This window comes from Vicugna pacos, chromosome X (assembly GCF_048564905.1).
Source record: "Vicugna pacos chromosome X, VicPac4, whole genome shotgun sequence".
NCBI classification, from domain to species: domain Eukaryota; kingdom Metazoa; phylum Chordata; class Mammalia; order Artiodactyla; family Camelidae; genus Vicugna; species Vicugna pacos.
In genome coordinates this window covers 90,575,580-90,600,097 of record NC_133023.1, presented here as the reverse complement: position 1 = coordinate 90,600,097, position 24,518 = coordinate 90,575,580, and the positions used below count along the sequence as shown (strand labels likewise).

Here is a 24,518-nt window from a genome sequence, read left to right as displayed (position 1 = left end):
AAAGGAGGGCAGACTGACATGGCGCCCCCACCCTGGCCCACTACATGACCCCCAGTCTTGAGGACAGAGCCACCCTGGGCAAGCAGAGTTGTCACCAAAGAGTGTCAGGAAAAGTGAAGCAAGGAGGAGCCCCTTTCCTGTGACACAGCCTGGCTTAGTCCCAGCCAAATGCTCCTCGGCCAGGCCCTCTTTCCTTACATTGACCCCACCTCCCACTGGGCGGCCGAGAGTCCAAGGGTGGAGCTTTCTCCCTGGCACCACCCCCACCCACTGCAGCTGTTCCTCACCGCTGGGCAGGCACTTCCCCCTCCTCTCCCCAACACCCCAGGACAGCGGGACCTTTCCTTTCCTCCTCTGCCACCTGGCCAAGAGGCCATTTTCCTCCGCACTCCTTCCTTCAGCTCTGCTAACAAAAGTGCAATCCTAAATTGGGCTGGTGTAGCACCACAGGGGATCTGACTTCTTCCTCAAAAGCGGCTGAGACACCACCATCTTTCTCTCAAGGCCCGGCTATGAACTTGACAATCCCCAAATCCAAGCGAGGTCAGCAGAAGACAGAAATGGTTGGAGGCAAACAGAGTGGCCCTTGACCAAAGCTTCAAGTCAGTCAGACTGCTTAAAGACAGCCAACATCTAGCAAACCTTCCATTATACAGACCAGGCAGGGGACAAAGTGTTCTGGTTAATTTAATATTCTGGTTAACACAGAATCACCATAGAGCTCACACAGGGATCACCAATTTCCAGAGACTCAAATACACTACAATGTGCTTAACACTAAAATGGGAATGGCTATAATGTAATCGCTCTTTGATGATTCAGAGGACACTTCAGGATTTTTTGACGCCTCCAGGCCGTCATTTCAAGCCCCAATTACCACTGCTCTCCATGGGCTGAGATGCCCGTTAATAGAATGTCAGATAACTGAGTTTACACTGTGCCCTCCTGCTTCCCCATTCCATCCACTTTGCATGGAAATCTGGGTGAACTGGGGCAACCATTTCTAGCGCTAAGTACTAACACAGAGGCTAGCAGACAAGTCGTGGCTGGAAAGAGCGATCCTTTTTTAGACGCTGGGGGTTGACCAATACAAATTCAGGGAACCAAATGTGATTCTGCTCGCTCTGACGACTCAATGACCACTTCCAGTTTTGACAATGCCTGTCACACAGGGCAAGAGGACGGAGGCCTTAATGTTAAATGTCTGTGCCTGAGACTGGCCCTGATAATCATGAGATTCCAAAGTAGAACTGGTTTTCCTGAGTGGTGCAGGCCTTTCCCTCTTTCCACCACTGGCTGCCAATAAGAGATAAATTCCTGTTCTGAAAAGCTAAGCAAATTGTCCTAAAATCATGGGCAATGACCTGGCTCCTACCCTGGGCTCTCTCGTCCCTGCAAGGAGCTCAGTGTCTTGGCACAGTGAATCAAATCTCCACCTGGGCCAATGGCAAAGTCGCTCAGCCAGATTTCTACCTCTTCGCGGAGAAGTGCCAAGATGCGCCTCAGCCTCAGACTCACTCACCAGACTGACTGCGCGTCCGGGTGCTCAGGACCACAGGTATGAAGTCACGGAAACTGCTCTTTGCTTTCTTCTCCAAGGAACCTGGAGTGGTGTGTGGTTTCAGGGCAGAAGGGCAGAAACATCACGATCAGAGACTCAGGATGGGAGAGCCCCTCCTCAAGAGGCTCAAATGGAAAACTCAAGGGAAGGTTTGTGTTCTCCCTGCATTACAGTCATCAGCCCCCATATGCTGCCATCACCTACGTATCTCTGTTAGAGAAGGAGCTTTTCTCGGTGGTTTTTGAAAACTGGGAGTTGGGTCATTTTTGCTGACACCAGAAAGGCTGTGCACGGCATCGATTCGCCAGCACGCCACAAAGTAGAAGGCCCGGCTGCCTGCACAACTGTGAGGCTGCTGCACCTCCACAAAGTTATGACCGAGCTGCAGCAGGTCCCAGAGAAGGGCAGCCTCCCAAAGCTTAGAGGATTGAACGAGGCAGGAAGATGGCAGCAGGGAGCGGCAGACAGAGGAAAACTGCTGTATTCAAGAACAGACTAGAAAGAGGCAGGTCACGTCAGACAGGCAAGGCCATGAACACAGACTCCTCTGGGCAGGGATATCCAGGCTTCTCTCTGAAGAGGGCACCAAGGAACAATTAGTGGCAAAGCACAGGGGTTACGTACACAGCTCCCCACCCCAAACATCCTGTGTGTCCCTAAATAATGAGGCTTGAGGATTTCTCTAAACCCTTTTAGCTAGCTAGCTATTAACTTTTAACTTTTATAACGGGAGTTTTCAAGTACACCAAAGGTAGAGAAAACAGTGTAAATAACCCCTGTTCTGTTTTGGTCTCAATCCTCATTAAATACGGTGCTTCTCTGAGCCTACACCCACTGCAGGGTAATAGGCTGGCTATTCTGCTGCAGGACTGACTCTTGCCTGTCTGAAAACCTCCTCCTTCAGCCTTCAGAGTGTGCCTTATTCTAGCAACCAAGGTGAGCAGCATAAGCCCCTACTCCTGTCTCCCTTCTCCTTCGCTCTGATTTCAGAGGTGTCAATTTTATCTTCCTCCCACAGTGAGGAGGTCTCCCTTTTCTGGTCAGTTTCAGAACTCCTCCCCATGACCCACCATAGGGATCCTCCTGCAGCCCAGTGAGAGCCAGGACCCTAGGGGCCTACCTTCCTCGTGGCCATCAGCTCGTTTTCCTGGAGACTGGGACTCTGGCTTTGTTGGCTTCCGGTGCTTGTGCTTTACCCTGACTCCATTGTGCTCTTTTCCTGAATCTGAAGCCCCTCTGGGGCTTTTCTTGGGGGGCTCCTGGGGGTCGCTAGGCGGCTTCCGGCACTGTGGAGAGGTAGAGACAGGTATGAGATCAGTTTCGATCCTTAAGAAAGCTCTCTTAATGTTCAGCCCTGTGCCCTGATTCTGACACACGGACACAAACTGCCCAGGTGGGGGCTGGGGAAAGGGGCCACCCACTGCCTTCCACAGTGGGCTACAGAGGCTTTTTGGACTGAATTCAGTGCCCTAGCTAATCCCCATAGACATCGACACCTCATCATTTTAAACAGGTCTACAGAGTCTGCATTCACTAGCCGAATAAACACCCAAAGTCATTTGAAAAGGTGCAAAGTCAGGCCCCATATTCTCTATATCCGAACAGCAACAGAGAGACGGCTAGAAAACAAAAATGCCTCTTCTGCAAGTTGGGTGACTACATTGTTCAAATAACTTCACTGTGAATGGTATTGACACCAGCAACTGAAAATAATTCTCATACGGGCCAACTCCAGAAAAATTATCTATTTTCATGTGTAAATTAAGACTACAAAAAAGATTCAACTAAGGCAAGAAGAAAATTCTGCCATGGGAGCAATTCCAATCCCCCCGTACTTATGAAAGACCCTGGGAAGGCCCAGGTGTTTTTAGTATATGTGCTGCTGAAGCGAGCATGGCCCAGGCGTTTTTAATAACGCCCCTTTACACTCTGCAGCCCTTTCACCTTTTCCAAATGTTCTCCTCTCTACTATTGGATTTGTTCTTCCCAACAAACCTGAGAGAAAAAGCTAATATCATCCTCACTGAACAGACGAGGAAACTGAGCCTCCAAGTTAAGAGTTTTAAATGACTTGTCCAGGGCAACACACAGCCCAAGGCGTCCACTCACTCAGGGGCCACCAGAGGCCAGGCAAACAGTTAGCTGGTCTGTGCTTGCAGTGAGAAAGTGGCTGAGCTGGGACTAAGACTCAGGGTTCCCGGTGCCCAGCCTGGGCCCCTCAGCCTCAGCTGTCACTCCTCTCCTTCTCTACTGGTGTCCTCCATGGTTTTGCTCAGCACCACTCCCACCTTCCATCAGGCACCGTGGTTGTGCTTACACACCGCAGGGATGCTCTCAGCCTAACGGTCACATAGTCTCACAAGCTTTGAGGTCTCTCCATGCCACCCAACAAGAAATAGGGCAAGGTAGGAGTTTCCAGTATTGTAGTATCCAGGGAGTGCAGAATAAGCAAAACGTTTTAACAATGGCAGCACACCCAAGGAAGAAAGGAAGAGCTGTTTTCCTCCTAAGCAGATCCACATACCACCTTCTAGAAGGTTATCACTGTCTAGCTCCGGCCAAGGGGATGGCAAACATCTTACAGATGGAACATTTTCTGGCGGGGGCTGGGAGAGTGTGTCTCCTGGATTCACCATTCCCCATCAAATTCCAAGGACTCCTGCGATCCCAGGAACTCTTCCTGCTTCTTATTCAGCAGAGGGCCGAGCTGAAAATTCAAGTTCAGTTTCTCCCTTTACTTATTTCCAGTTCCTACAAACCAAAGTGTTAGGAGAAAAAAAGAAATGGGGAGGAAAGAGGAAGATGCGGAATGGCTGCTTAAAGTGTGACCTTCAGGTATGGCCAGAGAACAACTACTTCAAGTCAGGGGGAATAAAGTTCAATGCACATCAATTTGAACATGTCCTATTTATTTCTGAATATCATTTTTAGCTGGCTCTTTCAAGTACAGATCATTAACTTTTACTTCCTAAGGTAGATAAAAACAAGTAAAACAGAACATCTAGAAAGGATTTCTGTCTGTATGTTCTGCAAGGGCAACACTGAGAGTTGAAATATATAGCGACTCTGACTTAGGCAAAAAGTTGGGATGATGAGGAGACCATGCAAGATGAACGTCCTGGTTAACAGCGTTTTGAAGAGTTTTCCAAAGAATTTTCCAAAGGATGAAAAGACAATAAAATACACCCAGCACCAGATGAAGCAGAACTTTCTTTGCTGATGATTCAGAAGGCCCTTCAGGATTCCACAAGGCCTTGGGGCAGGTGGTGTAGGAGAAGACAGGAGACTATTCTGATTCTTTTTTTAAAAAATGTTTTTATTTAATTTTTTATTGAGTGACATTGGTTTATAACATACGTTTCATGTACATAACATTATATTTCTACTTCTGCATACACTACTGAGACTATTTTGATTCTTGGCCATACCTTGAAAGGGGCTGTTTTGAATTAACCCCTGATTTTAATTTGTTTAGCAACAATTTCTTTCTCAGGAAAATGGAACATAAGAAAAGAAAGATCTAAGTCACTTGCTGTCCCAAAAAATGGACATTTACTAACTCATTACAGGCAGTCACCAATGGCTGCTTCAAGGCCCCTGATCCCGTAACTTTATTCTCTGCCCTCTGCCTCTGTCAGTGGGCCTGGTGAACTGCTCATCTAATAAAGGAAGGGGCAGTGCCTGCCTGTCATTGAGTCACCTGAAGACATAAGCTCCATGAGGGCAGGGACCATGTCTACCTGGCGAGGAATACTAGCAATAATATCGGCAGCCGCTAGCACTCCCTGAGCACTCACTACGTGCCAGGCGCTGCTCTAAGCATCTATGTATATCACCTCATTTAATCATTTTTAAACAACAGCTTTTTAGACATATAATTTAGTGAGCTATATCACACAATTCACTTATTTATGTTTATAATTCAATTGTTTTAGTACAGTCACAGAAACGTGCAAGCATCACCATCACTATCTAGTTCCAGAAATTTTTCATCACCCCAAATGGAAAGCCTGTACCCATTAAGCCATCACTCTCCAATTCCTCATTCCCTCCAGCCTTAGGCAACCACTAATCTACTTTCTGTCTCTATCAGTCCGCCTATTCTGGACATTTCACAACATCATGTCATTTACTCTTTACACCACTCTATGAATAGGTACTATTACTGTCTCATTGCATAGATGAGAAAACTGAGGGCCAGAGAGATGAAGTAGCTTGACTGATATCACAGAGCTAGGGAGAAGTAGAACCAAGATTCAAACTCAGGCAGTGTGCCTGGCTCCAGAGAGCATTCTGCTCACCAAAGCGCTGTACTGCCCTGTTGGCAATGTATTCCCACTGCCTGGGAAGGACCCACGTGTAGCAGCCACTCAACAAACACTTGCTAAATGGTCAGTGAAACAGCTAGACAGAAGGAGAGTGGAAGACGGTGTAGCATAGCTGAAGATGAACGTGAACTTTAGAGCCAATGAGGCCAGAGTTTGAGTTCCACTTTTGCCATTTAGTAGCTGTGTGAATTTGTGTAACTCACCTACTCAGTCTGTTTCCTTCATTTTCTTATCTGTACATTGGGTGAGGTGTTCACCTCATAAGGTTATTTTAAGGATTAAGTTATAATGTATCTGGAAGCACTTGGTTGTTCAACAAATGGTAACAACTCTAAGGACATGAATTATTATTATTGTTACCACCAAGGGCAGATCTTGGTTACCTGAGCAAATGCTAGATATGTGCTCTTCTATGTCATGACCTATGTAGCTACTTGGCATGTCTCTTATCATACTGACGTGGTCATGGGATCACGGAGAAAAACCCACCTAAACTCTATCCCTGGTGTTCTTAACCTGGAATCCATGGGTGGGCTTTGGAGAGGGGGTTGGGTCCATGACCCTGTGAAATTATTGGCAAAATTCTGAGACCATGTTTCTGGGGACAGGGTCCACAGCTCTCATCAGCCTCTCAAAGTGTTCTATGGTCCAAAAAAGACTGAGAGCTTTTGCCACAAACAAATTCATGGTGCCCTGGCTAGAAATCTATTCATTAGTGTATCTCAACATCTAATTTGAAGGCTTGTTATGTTAACATAACCTCAAATTGCTCCAAATTCTGAATAAGCCGTATCCTCAACTGCTTCAAGAATCTCCTTGGATCACCAGTGGCCTTCAGATCCTCTTTGGAGGAACACTGAATTCAAGTCAAGTCCTCATGGTCCACTTTTTTTGCCTAGAACCCTGCCACCATCCTTAGCCTATTAAGAACCCAGACTCAGATGCCTATCTGACTTGCATACCAAATTCCCAATGGCCCAAAACCCAAAGCTGCCGCCCCAAGCATTAGGGGAAGAGGAAACTGGTGGGTCAGCCCAGAAGCTGAACTACTCTAGCTCCACAAAACTCCAAGCAAATCCTGAGCAGGCTACCTGGGTGGTGCAGAAAATAACCCTGTCAAAGGCCCCTTCCCTCCCTGGGCCCTAAGTTCTCAAGGGCAGCAGTCGTCTTAGAAAAGGAAAAGGAAGAATAGCTCCCCAGGGAAGGGCCTGTCATGCATTGATTTCCCTCCCCATACCTTCTTTGCTTTGCAACCTCATCTGGGACAATGGCTTCCCTAGCCTCAGGGAACAAATCATTTCTCACATGCTACAAAGTACGAGACTACCCCCCCCCCCCGTTAAACACCATATATGGAGAATGTGACTTAGTAAGGGTCAGGATTCACTTTACACAAGCCTTCCAATTAGTTCAGTTCACAAAGCTACTCTACTCAAGAACACTGCACAAGGTTGATGCCTGCAGGACAAAGTGGACCAAGGCTGATCCGTGCAGGACAAAGCAGACCACCGGTGTCTCAGCCTTGCCCTCAACCTCAGCCCAGCACTCACCTTGGGTCCATGGGAACTCCGGACCATGACCTTGGCTTGTGGCTGCTGCTCCTCACCATCCTTCTCTTTCCCACACTTCATTTTCTTGGGCGGTAGACATTCGGTCACCCCATCGGTCACCACTGCGTCTGGCTGCCACTTGTTCTTGCAAGCAAAGACGCCTATGCTTTCCTGTTTCACTCGAGCCTGCCCGGCCTTACTCCGCACTTCGGCTTGGTTCCTCTGGGGAGCTGCTGGGAGGCCATCGGCCCGGAAGCAGGTGGCTAAATTGAAGACCACATCGCCATCCACCTTCTCCATTTTCACTCGCCCCAGGTCCACCTGGCTTCCAAGCTGCGAAAGCTCTGTGCTGGAGGCCCTCTTGCCACTCTGGACCACGTCCAAGATGAGTTCCTTAGGGCGGCTGTCATGAGGTAGCAAAGGCAGCTCGGGCATCTTGTGCAGGTTCTGGGGGTTGGCCAGGACCAGCTCATGGGACATGTAGGTGGCCAGCACTTGGTTCTTAGGCTTCGTGTCTCCTGCCAGCTTCAGGCCACAAGCCCCCTGGGGGCCTTCCAGCTTAGGGGTGCTGTCGGGGCAGAGGTGGCTCTCTGATTCCTCAGGCCCCTGATTCACTCTCAGGTCCCCACTGCTAGGCTGAACAGACAGCGCCAGGGTCCCCGTCTGAGGGCTGAGCGTCAAGAGGACAGGATTGACTTGTTCTTCGTAAGGCTTGGCAGCAATCCGGCAAGTTTTGTTCTTTGTGCCAGTGTCCTGCTCTGGAGCAAAGGGGCCCCCGGGCCGTGGCTGTCCCTCGGGAAGTCCATGCACAGCCTCACTGGGTCCAAGAGATGGCACACCAGAAAACTCAGAGACGATGCTGGTGGGCCTGATGGGCACCCCCTGGCTGGGGGTCAGCTGCCCGGCACTGGAAATGCCGATGGAAAGCAGAGATGCCTGGTGGTAGGGTGACCAGCCAACAGGCAGGACCTGGGTGCTGGTGGGTTTCCCGTTGACTGAACAACGTGGGTAAATATTTGCTGGCCCCGTGGGCTTCCACAGAGAGAGCTCCTTGGTTTGACAGCCCGGTAGCCCAGGGGCAATGCGGGCTGGGGTGTAACGTTTGACTGTGCTTGGCTGTCCCTCAGTCCCAGCCTGGGTACCCTTCTTGCCACAGGGGGCACCAGTGCTCTTGGGCTCTCCTTGATCGATGATGGAGATGGGCTCCTGCTTGGGGAGGTGGCGGGGGTCTCGGTTGAGGCCCAGGTTGGGGTCTTTGTTCAGTAGGAGGGACGCAGGCACTGGGTTAGCCACTCCCACGTAGGTGCCAGGAATAGTGCTGATCAGCGCAGTGGAGTTCTTCACCCAAGTGCTCGGGTCCCCGTTCCTCACGATCTCAGGAAAGATGACGAAGGGTGAGGAAGTGGAGCCCAGGCATGAAGTGACATTGCTGCCGGCAGCCTGGGTAGTGCGCTGAGACCTAGACAGGACTGTGGAGAGGAGGGCCTTGCTGCTGGTGTGCACTGGGGTCAACACGGGCATGGGAGGTGTCTTGCGTTGGTTCGGCAATGGGAGTTTCTGGCGGTTGGACTTGGACGAGAGGTCGAGGGGCATCTCACTGCACTCAGGTGGAGAGGCCATCTCTCGCTCCAGCTGTGGAGGTGACTTGAGGGGTGAGAAGGTGACGGAAGTCCCTTCAGTTTGCTGCTCGGTGCCACCTGGCATCTTGGCAGGGTGCTGTGGGGCTGAGCTCACGCTGGGGGCTGGCAGCAGAGGCTGTGGAGGTGGAAGCACCTTGGCAGAAGCAGTGGAGAGGGAAGTATCTGCCAAAGGCCCGGGGACCCCATCGGGAGCAGGCTGGGTGCTGGTGCTGCCGGATGGGGAAGCGCAGGGGAGCCTGTTCACCTCCAGAGAGACCAGCTTGGAATCTGAAGTCAGAGGTCGGGCCACAGAAAATGCATATGGGTAAGACCGTAGCTCTGGGGAGGCCAGCACGCCGGGGAGACACCTGTCCTGCAGGTAGGATGGCAGGACAGGGAGCGTAAGAGTGGAGGAGACTCCCAGGGTTGTTGGCAGTGTGGCCACGCTGAGTGGCTGCCCACAGCTTGGAGGCGGGATGTATACCAGCGGCTGGCTCGGGGTCAGTACTGTCCCTGGCTGAAAGGACAGGGGGACTTTTTGCATAGCTGGTGCCTGAGCTGCAGGAAAACACACTCGACTCAAACTAAACGAGGCCGGGATAGGTGCAGAGGTGGGAATGGCAGTTGGTGTGGCAGCCGGCATGGGTGTCGGGGCTGGAGTAAAGATTGGGGCTGGGGTGGGTGCAGGCACCGGTGTAGGAGCAAAGGCAGGGATGAGGGTGGGAGTAGAAGGCGGGCCAGAGGATGGGGTCGGGGTGGGCATTGGCACTGACGGAGGGGCAGGAGCTGCTGGGGGCGTGGACGCCGGCATGGGAGCCAGGACTGGAGTGGGGACAGGTGCGAGGACCAGCGTCGGAGCGGAAGGGGGCACAGGAGCCTGGATCAGAGCCAAGGGAGGAGCTGAAACTGGGACTGAGAGGGGGGTAGGGGCCGGAGCCGAAAGGGGCACAGGGCCCGATGGGGGAGCAGAAGCTGGCACGGGCACCAAGACCGAAGCTGAAACCGAAAGGGGGTTTGAGTCGGAGAGGAGTGTGGGCACTGATGGTGGTGCTGGAGCCAGGGCTGGGACTGGTGCTAAGGGAGGGGAAGGAGCCGGAACTGAAGTGGCAACCTGGACAGGAACAAGCCCAGAATGGGGCACTGGGGTGGGGACAGAGAGGGGAACCTGGAATGGATCCGGAACAGATGGAGGAACGGAGGCCGAACTGGGAGCCGGGGGGCAGATAGGAGCTGGCAGTGGACTGAAGTTAGTGGTGACCAGAGGCAGGGTGCCCTCCACGGGGACGCCAGTTCCCAGAGTTGCCAAAATGAAAGTATTCTTCTCCCCAACGCTGTGCCGAGAGTCCAAAGCCTTTGCCCCGGCTGGCGAGCAGTCTACCTGTTTGCTCATTTGGGTGCTGAGGGGAGTCCAGGAGCAGTCGGCCGTGCCGTTGCCAGCCTCGGGGCCATCAGAAGCTGGAAGCTTGAGCCCGTCTCCAGGGCTGCTCAGTGGCACCAAGGGGCCCCCCGCCTCTGCCACATGCCCAGCATAGTCCATTTTGGGCTGGGCATCGTCAGGCTTGTCTTCTGACTTGTGCCCAAGTTTTTCTGTTGCACTGCCATCTGGGTCTGCCCCCCGGGCACTGCTGCCACTTCCAACTGCCGTGAGCTCCACCTGCAACGATAGAGCAGCGTGCCCGTCTTAGCTAGCTCTCTGTAGATGGTGCAAGTGGCCTGGGGCCCAGGAAGGGTGATTGCTGGTCCTCTTTGCAACTCGACCAACCAGGACTCAGCAGAAGCAAAGAGCAGCTGGCCAATTTCTGTCTCATATACAGCAACTCCTCGGAAATACCCTGTGCCTTTCTGGCCCCCTTCTTGGGATGGCAGGCTGGGCCCAGGCAGTTGAGCTCCACCCTTTGGCAGGTGGCACGTGGCTCCACGTGGCCCCTTACCTTGGAAAAACTGCTGCTGACACAAAACTCCTGAGATCCAAAGTGCTGGCAGTCACCTGTCGTGGACTCCTCATCAGAAAGAGGTGCTCTTCTAGCATGGGAGACACAATCAGAAAAGGGACATGAGGCCTAGTCTTCAGGCCACCGCCACCTTCCCCAGAATGCCCCCTGCCTACCCGTGTTCTCATAAAACCTTCCTGCCTCACTTCACTTAGTGGCTTGGGGAAAACCACAAGGAACTGGGGTTGGGGAGAGGGGCCCAGGTTGTAAACTGAAGCCTTGGTGCCCAGTTTTTCAAGTTCCTGCAAAGGAGCCCAATCTGACCAGACTCCCCTCTCTGGGCCATGTGCCCTGTTTTCTAGGGCTCTCACAAGGGAGTGTGGAGGACACCCCAGAACCCTTCCTTGCCCCTAGAGCTTATCTGTCAAGGTGAGCGCCCAGGAGGTACTGGATATTGCCAAAGGGGAAGAGGTAAATCACAGATGATCTCAAAAGGCATACAAACAGCTTTTCTCATGAATGCAGTCTTATTTTAAGTCTATAAGGGAAGCTGGCTGCAGATACCATAAGTGTAACCCTTTTCTAAAACAAATAACCCCTCCATTGTGTTTTCTGTTCTAAATTGGAATCATTACCTGTTTATCTGACAGGCCTGCCTAGAGCAGACACACGTCTATTACCACGTGTAACGATACTGATTCGAGGCCACCAGGTCAGGGTGCTGAGGGGCATTTCAAGGGCACAACTTCTTTCCCTCTAGGGTACCTCTTCCCCTTTTCTAGAGGACCAGCAAGCTCCAGCCAGCACCCTCCTTCCTACCTTTCTACTCTGGGTTGCATCCTAACCCCTGCCAGCTCGCCACCCTCCCCTTGGCCTCCCAGTACCACTGAATTTTCTCCCAACCCAAAGGACATAAATCCCAAATTCAAGTTGGTGTGTTGCAGCGGGAAAGGCTTAAGGCCAGAAAGCTGGGTCCCAAAGGAGGAAAACTCAACTGTATCCCCAACACTCAAAAAGCCCTCTCCAAAATTTGGGTAAGAATCAGAAAATGGTATATCTTGACTGAAAAAAAAAAAGTCAGACTGGGAAGGTGAAGTTGGAGAGAGGACAAATACCCACTGGGAGTTTGGTATTTTGAGCACAGCAAGACTGTACCACTGCTGTCTTGGGGAAGACACGGGTGGGAATGGAGCCCTGGTGTGAGTGGCCGAGTGGAAGGTTTAAGCGTAAGAATAAAGCTCTGGCAAAAGTGATGCGCAGCGGCTCCTAGGGGGCAAGGCATAGGAATGCTCTGTGCACCACTGGGGAGGTAGACTGCCATGGGGCTCACCTCCTCTTATTCAGAGCCTTGCCCTGAGCTCCGTGACAGCCGGGGAAGAAGCCAGCACCCACCTCAGAAGCCACCCTAAGCAGGGGCAGTCAGGGTGCCCGCAGCCAACCCCCAAGAGGATGGAGAGGGCCCTGCTACCCCTTCCCTCCCACTGGAACAGAGCACCATTGCTAGACCCCAAAATTGTCCCTGGGGCAAGAGAAGCAAAAAAGACAAGGGGGTCACCAAGGGCCTCTCCCCATCTTTTCAGGTCACCAGGAGGGGCCAACCAGGGGGAAAGGCTTGTTCCCTTCAAAAGGCAGCTAGGCTGGCAGAATTGGGAGGGTTCCACTGCTGGCAATGACTGTTGGCCACAAAGAGAAATGTTGGTAAAGAGAGGTGAGGGCTGAAGATGCAGTCGGAGGTTGGGGTGGGTCTCAAGGAAGGGGAGGAAGGGGGAGCCTGAGGGAAAGGGAAAACACACTTTGACATCAACTCCTGAGAGACCAGAAAAGCAAGCACAGTACCCTGCTTTGGGCCAGGGGAGAAGCGTGTTCCAATTAGACTGGCCAGGGGTAGTTTTGGGGGGAGGATGGTGGGGAGGGAAAAGGAGCAGCAGGGTGCCCTTCATGAGGGACAGCAGAGGGGAGATGCTATTTCCATTTTCCCCCTCCTGATCATACAAAGGGGAGCCAGCTGCATACTTGGCCCTGTGCTCAGCTCCCATCCCGCATAAAACCACCCTGAAAGCAGAAGCCCTGCCTGTGAAGGCCGCCACCAGAGTGGCAGAGCCAGTGGGCCCAGAGGCTCTGGTGGTGGCAGCAGCAGTCCTGGCTACTCCAGCCACACCCAGGCCCAAGTGCCAGCCCCTGGGCTCTGGGAAGATGTCCTGCAGCCACGTTTCCAACCCTCTGAGGAGAGGGCTGTGTAAAGCCAAGCAAACATTAAATTACTCCACTGAGAGAAGAGCCCGGGACAGGAAGAGCTCGCAGGGGAGGGGTGCATGGGGAGACCTGGGTCAACCCTGCAAGATGAGGAGGGTGCGGTGGCGGGGAGAAGGGAGCAGGGGTCAAAGCAGGCTTCAGTCAGGACTGAAAATCAATCCCGCCGTTTCTTCCCAACAGACATGACCCTGGACTGTTATGCTCAAGGCTTTGTTGAACTTAAACCAGAAACAGCCATAACCTTTCAGGGCTGTTTTCCTAATTATTAAGGGCTAGCACCACTGTCAAACCAGACCTTTTTCAGTTCCTGTTGGGCTGTAACTACATGGCATACATCTCGCTTCTTAGATTGCAGCCCCTGTAGACTCTCTGTGCCTCAAGCCCCACAGCACCCCAAGACCGCCTTTATCCCCACCAGGGTCTTCCCCAAACACACCGTGAGAGAAATTCCAGCCCTCACCTGAAACTCCTACTCATCCCCCAAGCTGCAGCTCAAATGTTGCTGCCACTGAGAAGCCTTCCCTTACACCCCCAGGAAGTTTCTCATTCTTGCCTTTAGACTCCCATGGGACCTGTACATGCCACTCTACAGCACTTACCACCAATGCCCCATGACTACTGGTTCACTCTCATTGGGTTTAATAAATGTTTGTTGAATGAAGGAATGAATGCGTATGAGAAAGGAAGCAAGCAAGTAACGAAACAGAGATTTCACTGGAGGCTTGACAAGAGTCAGCCATCTGCCCCTGCCCCTATTTCTACAGTCCTCAACTCCATCTGATGAAGCTGGGCAGGTTTCTCAAACACAACTTTGAGTTAATCCCCAGATGCAGCTTTACACCCAAATGACTAAGTTCTACAAGTTGTAAATGGCTGAGAAAGATGGTTTTTAAATAAGGTGACATCACATTTTGGAAATCAGCTATAGTATGACCTAGACTGTAGTGGGAAGGTGACAATAAAGGGTAGATGACCAGAGGTGACAAAACTTAAAAGGTCATTTTAACTATCAGGCATATTTGGTAATCTAACATACCAAGAAAGGTCCAGAAGGAGGGAAAAATCAGGTTCAGGCCCACCTCCTGCTCCTTTTTCAGCAGGGATTTAGGATGGACAGTAAACCAAGGTAACTTGTCCATTGATTTATTTGAAGGCTCCTGTCCAGACCTCCACCTCAAAGTCTCAACTACTTGTAATTAGTTGCCGATGAATACTCACATAATCAATACCACCCCCTGCCTTCCTCCACATCATCTCTTAGTTATCTTTTAAGGACATACCTCATATGCAAAAGAAAATATCTTTCTTGTGAAGACCTGAGAAGTATTTTGTCTTGACTTTTATATTCTAAGATCAAATTCCTTCTAAGTCCATCTCTAACTTGTTCCTCAGTACAGAGAACATTAAACTATCAGGCACTAATGGCTTCTTAAAAAAATTAAAAGGTCTATTCTCCTCACCTGAACCTCAGACAAGTACATACTTCTCCAGTTAAGAACAGAAGAAGAAAGTAGATACACACAGACATCCATTCCTTTTCCTTTCACAATTGCCAACACTCCTCCACATGCACACACAGCCATGCATACACTTCCAAGATGTACCCCTACGAAATGCCAGATCTTGAATCCCAGGAAAAGCCATATCATTCTGCATTCTATGTGATTGATCTGATGTATCTAGATTTCAACAGACGAAATATTGAAACAACAGCTAAATACCAGCAAGCAGCGGGGAGTCATGCCTTCTCTAAAACTGGGAGAGGCATGGCAACCATCACATACAGCTCTTTGGCCAAGGGCTATGAAAGTCAAAGGTAGAATCTGAAGGCCATTTTGAGTGCTCTTCATACAAGGCATGAACAGGAAATGGTATAGCTTGGTCAACCCCATATTCTGGTGAACAGAAAACTGAAAACACACACCGATCGGGCAGGCATCACCAACTCTCAATTTTGTATGAAAACAACATTAAGCAGTTTGACCTTCCTTTGATACTTCATAAGGATCTCACTGCGAATCATCGTTAGCCTCGTGAGGCAGGAAAGTGCTGATCGCCAGAATCCCCACTAACAGCTCCCAGTATAAAGCTGAATGATAAAACCGCCTTTCTTCCAGGCTTAGATCAAGGACCAAAAATATCTTACACGTATCCTTGAGCACAGAACATGGATGCAGCAAATAAAAATTGCAATCGCCTGAGCTTCCCTCTACTCCACAGTCTGACAGTTCTTAATGAGTAGACAAATACTAGTTGGCGAAAGGTCATCTGTTGGCCTCTTCACCTTCATCTAAACCGGGACAGTGTGGCCAAAACGGCTACTCACACGCCCCAGCCCCAGCCCATCTCAGCAAAATTAGAAACAACCAACAGCCTCCTCCCCAGGCTCCCTCCTCAGGCCCTGCTGCAGCTACCCCACTGGTGAGCAGCTACCGCTCACTGGAAGCCGGCGACAGCCACCTTCCCAGCCTCCTCACCTCTCCTCGTTGATGCCACACATGCGAATCCGGTCAGAACTGGTCCAGTTGTGCACGCCGCTGTAGAGCGGTGCTGTAGAGATCATGACAGCCACTCAGCACCAGATAGGACCTGCTGTGGCCACTCCCCCTGGGGAAAAAGAACCCCCGAAAATCAAAACTTGTAACACGGACAGCTGCTTTAACCACCTTTACCCGGACACATTTAAATACATCAAGGTAATTCTAGCACCAAATTGTGAAAGCAGTCTCTCTCACAAGCCAGCCTGCTATGGAAAGTGAAGGCCCAAATGAAGGTAAGGGAGCACCAGCTTTCCAGGAATCCATAGGCTTCAGGATGGAGACAGGGACGCTGTTAATCACCTAGAGTGATTTTCAAATTATCTTAAAGACAGATATGTATGAGTGCTCGAGGAAATTCAATCTATTTCAGACAAGTGAGATGACAGTATATTTTTCTACACACATTTAGCCCAACCAACTACAATTAGAGGGTCATTCCCATATATGCACAGTGCATTGAAAGACTACTGAGGATCTTTTTCTCGTCAAGTCTCTAATCCACAAGTACTGAAGTATTTGAGTGACGTAGCCAATATAAGCTCTCTAGAGGAAGGACATGCTTTCTTTATGAGCCCTTCAAAAATACTCTATTCTCCTTTCAAGTTAGGAGTTATATAGATACAATGTATGTATCCAACCTGGCTTAAAGATCCCTTCAAATTAGATGCAACACTCCTTGTACTCTGACCACAAACAAGCAAACGAACAAAAAAACAATGCTCTATCAAGAATCACACATTTCTGTCCCTGTCCGTATCAGCCTGTCATCCCCATGACCTGCCACCCTCTTCACCGGCCAATGTTGAGCTCTCGCTGTTGACAACCACTGTACAGCCAATTCACCTTACAGAGAAAATCAGGCATCAAGAAAAGGTGGTTTATCCAACGAGCTCGTCTTGAGATCCTTAAATTCCAGTTAACTTATCAGCTAAAAGGCTTATTCATCAAAGCTCAGATGAACAAAACCCTACAGTGATCAGAATTTTATGCTATTCTCCACTTTCCAAAGAAGTAAATCACAGTAAAATACAGACATGTCAGGATACTTATCCTTTATACAATTTTCAGAGATTGTCCACATTCAACACAGTATCATTTATTCATTCAACATTTATTGAGCACCTACTATGTGCCAGCACTGTCCTAAGAACTGGAGATTCAACAATTTAAAAAGACCAGAAATCCCTGTCTTCATGGAGTTTATATTCTAGTGGGGTGAGACGGACAGTAAACACGTTAAATGACTGTATGTTATAGGATGTTAGAAGTCGGTATAACACAGGCTAAGGGGCATGGCGGCGCCGGGGCAGGGAGCAGAATGGGCTACAGTCAGAAAATGGGTGATCAGGGTAGGCCTTGCTGAGAGGGAGACATTTAAACAGCCTGAAGGAAGCAAAGGGGTGAGCCATGTGGATGTCTGGGGGAAGAGCACTCCAGGCAGAGGGAACAAACTGGCAAAGGTTCCAAGGCACGGGGCGCCTGCTAAGATCAGAAAACAGACAGGAGGCCAACGTGGCCGGTGCAGAGGGAAGGGACAAGCGACAGTCAATGAGAGCAGAGCAGGGCCGCATCCCCCCATTCTCCTCTTGTTCTCACCCTACTCCTGTCTGTCACACATGATACCACTGCCTTCGCCCCTTCCTCTGTGCCTGCCCCTCTCCTGGCTTTCTGGGCCCAGCACCCACTGGCCTATTTGGACCCTCCCCTCCCGCCACCCACCCCAGAAACCTGGCCCTCATCTTGCTCAGTCTCCTCACCTCTGTCACCCTCTTCCATCCCTTTCCCTTCCCTCCCTCTTTCTCTTCCTACCCGACTCATTTCTCAGTCTCTGGCCTTCCCTCTCCTCTTTCAATCTCTTCTCCATTTCCCTCTGTTCCTCCTCAGCACTCTCCTTCCCCCTACTGTTCTCCCTCTCCTCCCCTCTGCTTCTCTTCTCCTTATCTCCCCCCACATCAGGCCCCCGCTCCAGCTTTCTCCCCTTTCCCATCTCTCCTGACCCAGTCCTTTCCCTCCTTAATCTCACTTTCCTTATTTTCCCTCAGGCTCCATTCTCTCCTCCTCCTCCTTCTCTTTCTCCCTCCTCAGGCCTCCCCTTCCCGTCCACTCTTAGTCCTCAGCCTTCAGTCTCCCTCTCCTGTCCTTCTGTCTCCCTCTATCTCTCCTTCTCGGTCTCTTGCTATCTCTGCAGCTCAGTCTGGCTGTCCCCCACCCCGGCCCCTCTCCGTGTGTGTGTGTGTGTGTGTGTGTGTGTGTGTGTGTGTGTGTGTGTGAGCCCTGCTCCTCCTTCTCTCTCAGCTCAAGCGCTCACAAAGTTTCACCTTGCTCCTGATGACTCCCAAATCTGTATCTCTGGGAGCACTGATGACTCCCAAATCTGTATCTCTGGCCCTGACCTCCCTCCTTAGACCCAGACCAGAATTTCCAGCTGCCAGCAATTTGCTGTTAACTGGGTGTCCACCAAGCCCCTCAAACTCAATCTGTTACCAGAAACCTGCTCCCCACTCCCCACACCCAGCGTGTTTCCTATCTTAGTTAATAGCACCACTACTCCCTAGCCTGGAAATTTCAGAGTTCAACTCCTTTTCCCCCCACCCCCACCCCATCCAATCAGGAGATAAACCTTAATAATGCCATCTCCATCCTCTCCTTCTACCCCTCTCACCATGACCCTGACGCAGACCCTCATCATCTCTCACTAGAATATTACAATAGCCTCTTAATTGGTCCCTCTGCCTCCAAATCTCTTGGTTCTACAATCAATTCATCTTCTAAAGCACCAGTTCGATCACATCACCACCCCTCTCCTTCAAAGCTTTCAACAGCTTTCTTCTGTCTTCAGAATCAAGCCCGCATTTCTTAGCACAGCATTCAGGGCCTTCCATGACCTCGCCTCAAAGCTCCCCTCTAGTCCCCTCTGTGGCCACATCCTGTGATCTCCCTGTGCCCTTGTCACCCCGACTCCTGACCCTTCCCTGAACAGACCATCCAGTTTCAGGCTGGTTCCTCATCCTGAAATGGTTTCTCCTGTGCCCCCTCCTCCTCTCTCTGTCCCCCTCAAACTCTAGCTTAAATGTCATCGTGTCATCTCCGCAACCTCAGCCCCAGATCAGTTAACTTCTCCCTCTCTGGTACCTCTCTCTGTCCCCCTCAAACTCTAGCTTAAATGTCATCGTGTCATCTCCGCAACCTCAGCCCCAGATCAGTTAACTTCTCCCTCTCTGGTACTCTTTAAACATTTCATCCCTATCTTGGCCACAGCACAGATTCTTAGTCCCCCTGCAATGTGGTTAGTTGGGAGCGTGGCATGTCCGTCTCTCCCACTAGACAATCAGCTACTTAAGGTAAGAAACATTGTCTCTTCAGCCTCTGGTTCCTCTGCAATGTCTTACATACACTAAGTACTCAGTGCGTGAGTGTTACATGGAAGTCAATCCTGGATGAGAATTAAGGCAGTCACTCTTGAGAAATTACAAGAAGCAAAATACCCCCCCCAAAAGTATCTACCATCCTTACTTACTATAAAAAGAATGTTGTACTTCAACAAGAAAGCTATGCATTATCTATAGCATGCCCTTCCGAGATGCCTGATTCTAACCCAGTTCATTGTCTTTGAGCTATTTTGCACCTCTGTAAATTGCAGGTAACTGATGGATATGCAAACTCTGTCTTGTCCCATGGAGTTTGGATTGACTTCCCTCCCCACTGTGGAAAAACCAGTTTTGCCTCCATTTGCAATTCAATTTCTTTACTCCATATAAATTTGTGCTTTTGGACTTTTTCTTTGAGCCGGCTATGACATCTGTCTGGTTCCCTTGTTGATTAATGAGTAAAATAAAATCACACGTGTTCGTTTTTTGTATCTGTATGAGACTCATGATTTTCCTGAAAAGTATCTTTAACATTCCTAAAACAGTTATGTGGGTTCACACATAATTTCAGAAAGATTTCAACAATGGGTAAGACAAATGGATTGACTGCTTCACATCAGTTCACCAGGATCCCACTCCCTAAACAGCTTGGTTAATCAAGTTTTGACTGTTTCTTAGAATGTCTCAGAATGTCCCAGCTTAGGAAACAACAGCTCAGCCTGTTGGCTGATATACCACGTACTTTTTTTCTCTCTCTCTATGAAGCATTAGAAGACTCAGGCAATGGAAGGGGCTGCTCTTGCTGTAGGACAAAATTTTAACATGAATTTTAACACAAGTTTTAGTAGCTATCTGAATATTTGTAGGCAGCAGCCATAAGTCAGTCACTATGGCTTTTTCACTCTTAGGTTTATTTTTGTTCTGTTAGAGGGGATTAGTAGTTTATAGGGTCTGGGACAGAAACCAGAAGAGGGAATCCTGGCATTTGGAAACAGAACAACATGTAAAATTACCTAGGTAAGGGAGTTTTTACACCGACCCCCGGGCACAATCCCCAAATAACAACAAGAAAAAGAAAACCAAGTAAAAACCAAAACAGTCCATGAATGACTGAAAAATTGTGCTGAACACTGGAATTTGACACAACACTGTAAAATGATTATGAATCAATAAAAAATGTAAAAAAACAAAACAAAACAACTACCACACAATATACATTTTCTGACTATCCAGAGAGCAAACTTGATGCTAGGCACCCCCATTTTCACAAGACCCTGAAGATGGAGCACCTGCTTAAATCCTGGCCTCCCACTATTTTTTAGGATTTTGTCAGAGCAGCACCCCTTCCTACTTGAAGCCCTCTGCTAATTAACAGTAGCCTTTGCAGAGGAGGGGAGGGGTAGAAAGCACAGTCAGGAGAGAACCTAGCCAAGTGTCTCCACAAGAAGGCAAGCTCAGTTCTCTTGAGCCCAAGAGTAAGCAAAGAGAACTTCTGAAGAGGCACCAATGGCGTCAATGCCCACATAGGATGGGAGGAGTCAAGATGGACAACACACACCGATAATTTCCAAGTCAGAATCACTGAGGCGCTGGTTCAAAATACAGATTCATAGGTCCCAGCCCTGGGGATTCTGATCCAGTAGGCCTAGGGTTTTGTTTTGTTATTTATTATGTCCTATCAAATCAATAACCACTCAACTGTACACTACTACTCAGGAGAGGTGAGCAAAAAGGGAAAATCTTACAGACATGCCACACTTGGTAGGAGCTGCTGGTGTTCACATTTGGGGACCAGCTTGCTTTCACTCATAGCACCCACAGTCAGGTGTGGTGTGCAAGTCTCAATCTCTATCATTCCCTTGTCTGAGAGGAACCATCACATCAAAGGCAAAAGGCAAAGTTCCTGCAAGGAACTTGGAAGAAACCTGGTAATCCCAAGTGACCCAGGAAGCACAGGCCCAAGGATAGGACATAATATCTCAGAGGATTTTCCCAGATGTCACAACCATGTAATTGTTAAGAAATGAACAGCTGCATGGCCCCAGAATCAAATGCTGGTCTGGAAGGCAGTAGGGCCACTGGGAGCTGTTTCCACTTTGTGGGGGAAAACTCAAAAAACACATCCAACTCGTGGTGAGAACAAAGGAGAAGACATGCTCCACCACCCCAAAGTGATCAGCATGGCTGAAAAATAAATACATAAAACTTTTCGATTTAGGAGGCACATGTATACGTAAGTAGGAGGACTGACCAAGATCCGAAGAGATGAATCCAACCAGCGGGCAGCAGACAGTGGCAGCCAGGCATCATCAGCACACTATAAAACAGGGGAAACCAAAAAGAAAATGGGCTAATAGGAGAGCAATAACCTTAAAATGGTGAAAATAGCAGCTAAGCTGAGGGCGAGCAGGTAGTTGAAGAAAAACCATAATTTAGTAGAAATCTTCCCCCCAAAAAACCCAAAAGGAAATTAAAAAACACTAGAAGACAAGTGCAGGTGTGAAAGGCATAAGAGATGCCCATAGCATATAACAAGCAAAAAGAAAAAATGAAATAGGGGAACCTGAAATATTTCACCATCATGGGCCAAACTGAAACACTGTGAGGAAGCACTGAAGACAGACATTTTAGAAAAGTTTAGAGAAAATACATTCTCAAAAGGGGAAGAACATCCAAGTATAGCCCAAGTTAGGGCCAGGAGGAGCTGGTAATAGGGGGTGGCCAGCACTAAAATCTCAAAGGAGATTGTACAGATTAGGTAGACCTTTTTGGTTTTGTTTTGAAGGGAGGATGCCAAAACAAGCAGATTTCACAACAACTACAAGCCAAAGCACGGTCGTTGTGCATGTGAGGAGAAGGACATGACAAGAGGTAACTGAGCATCTATCTGACAATTCTTTTAAACAAAGGTAGGCATTGTTAAATTTTTTTAGTTTTTACCCTTGAAAATGACCAGAGAGGGTGTCTGTTAGTCCAGTGGACAAGTTCCCCAGAATCATGTAGCTCCATTTGTGACCGAAGACCCCTTACGTGCAGAGCAATTGGCGCTGGCAACGCATGGGACACAACTAGGGCCCCTACACAACAGCATGAAGCTGGCCATTTACTCCCACTTGGACTCTACCATTAAGACAGTAAATTAGAAAGTCAAGATTAAGAAGGCCACAGTTAATAAACTAAATCTGGTACTCCTCCTCCAGGCCTCTTTTGGTTCACATTGCCTTGTGACCTGGAAGCAATTATGACTTTAAAAAATGAAAGAGCCGGAAAATATTCATCTTGAAGCCTGGCCCTGAATATGTCCTCAAGAGGATAGGCGTGGCCAGTAGACAGTGAAAGAAGGAGGGTTGGGTCAGTGATGACTAATAAGTAAAGAAAACCAACTTTGGGACCTACTGCTCCAATAGAAATCCAGAACTCTGAGGAAAGAAAGCTCCCATAAGACAGAGGTATTTGCATTCAGATTTCACAGAAGCAAAGGAGAGGCCACCTCATTACCCCACTTTGCAAAAAGCAGCATCTAAGACACCCTCAAGGAGATCCAAGAGACCATTGGCATTGAGATCCTTGGGAAAGTGAAAAGGCCATGACTTCCACCCAGTCACCAGAGTACCTTTAGAGAGATGTGAAAATGTCTCAAAGTCATTGTTTTCAAAAGGAACGTTTACACATACCCAACAAGGATAACACTATCTGGCTTTAGATATGGAACCCTGAACACAGATCTTACCCTCCTTGGCCCTCTGCCTTCTTCCACGTGTAGAAGTAGCATTCTTATTTTCCCTACTTAATCACATATCACAAAGCTTATCCCCTAATGAGAGAGTTCTTCCAACTTAAATTGTTCTCATTTAATGATTTCCCATATAAGGATATTCTAATATTCTCCTCAGGCTTTTCCCCCAATATCTATACCTCCTCATCTTTCCCTATCATTAACCAAATACCATTCCTTGAAACTCAAGAGTCCCATATACATGCCCCAGACACTTTACTTTGCTTCCCTTCATGCAAAACAGGTTCCTATACTGCCACACCACACACACATACATACACACACACACACACACACACACACACACAAGCAAATGGAAATAATCTGCTGGGCAACCGAAAGGAAGAAGAGTCCCTTTGCACTGTTCATCCCTACCTTTTGCCTGACTAAATCTAGTCTAGCACTTCCTAGCTCCCTTGAGGGTTTTTTTTTTCTATCCAAATATTTCCACTAGTTCTACCTCCAGAGATCAGTCTTATAAGGGACATTGCATCCTGTTTCCAGATACATTCACTCCTGTATTTACTGAAAAGGCTAAGGAGTTGCCTGCACACAGCTCTAACATAGCCACCTTCACAGACTCCTTGGGTACCTTCATGTTTGAAAACCTTGCCTATAAACATTTATGAGACTTGGGTACAAAAGAATGTTAACTATCTGCTAAATGCAATGAGAGCCTACTCATTCAAATGAACATCGCTGTTACCTCCAAAGCAGTCACCTTGGGAGGCTAGACATTCATCTCAAAAGAGTGACCAAGGCTTGTGATCTCTCTGGAGCTCTTGTGGTAAGCATTACCATCCAAACCCCTCCATCCAAACCACACACCCTTTTCAATCTCCTCACCACTGAATCCCAACCAGTCAGTCATTTTGATGTTTTAAAACTGCCAAAACCCATTCAGAATCATCTAATCACACAGCAGCAACACCCTAGAAGAGTGATATGCAGTCGGCCCTCCATAACCCTGGGTTTCACATCCGCGGTTGGCTGAATCCAGGGATATGAAACTTGCACGCGGATGCGGAAGGCCATCTGTATTCTTTCTACTCTGCCATTTTATATCAGGGACTTGAGCATCGGTGGATTTAGGTATCCATTTTGATATCCACAGGCTTCCTGGAACCAACACCCCGCGGATACTCCCAGATGACTATATTCTAGTGCCCACAGCCTAAACTGGGGAGGGGGACGAACTTGGAGGGCATTTTCAGCCCCTACTTCTCAACCATCTCACACACCTCACTATGTCCAGCTACTATGTCATCTGTAAAAATTGAGAATAACACAAAATCACTCGAACGGACCAAAGGTAATTGATTCCAGCAATGAAGTAGACAAAAACAAGTTTTAATCTCTCATGTACATTTTCTTGCCACCAGATCATTTTCGCTTTTGCCCCCACTGCCAAGATACTTTTTCCTATTATTCAAAAAGTACTCACTTCCATTTCCTGCTGCAAGGAAATTACTTACTCCATTTAAGGAAAACACCTTATTATGGCTCTATAGCAGACCTAGGCTCTAGAAACAAGATTTTGTACAACTTCTACATGTCACAGATATCTAGAAAACCTAAGTACTCATCATAAAA

General features: G+C 48.8%; 1 protein-coding gene across 9 annotated transcripts in view; it reads right to left on the bottom strand.

Annotated features, from left to right (window-relative positions):
* The window catches only part of BCORL1 (BCL6 corepressor like 1), a 59,607-nt gene that overhangs the window by 25,123 nt on the left and 9,966 nt on the right, over positions 1-24,518 (bottom strand). For 5 of the 9 annotated variants that reach the window (XM_072955708.1, XM_072955704.1, XM_072955706.1 and 2 more), the window contains 5 exons: positions 15,720-15,849; positions 10,990-11,080; positions 7,440-10,712; positions 2,682-2,847; positions 1,523-1,603 (listed from right to left, as the gene is read on the bottom strand). In XM_072955708.1, the coding sequence (XP_072811809.1) occupies positions 1,523-1,603; positions 2,682-2,847; positions 7,440-10,712; positions 10,990-11,080; positions 15,720-15,805 (3,697 nt within the window). In that variant the 5' untranslated portion in view covers positions 15,806-15,849. Of the gene's footprint in view, positions 1-1,522; positions 1,604-2,681; positions 2,848-7,439; positions 10,713-10,989; positions 11,081-15,719; positions 15,850-21,401; positions 21,468-24,518 lie in introns of all 9 variants that reach the window. The other 4 variants (XM_072955705.1, XM_072955707.1, XM_072955709.1 and 1 more) reach the window with 3 other exon arrangements.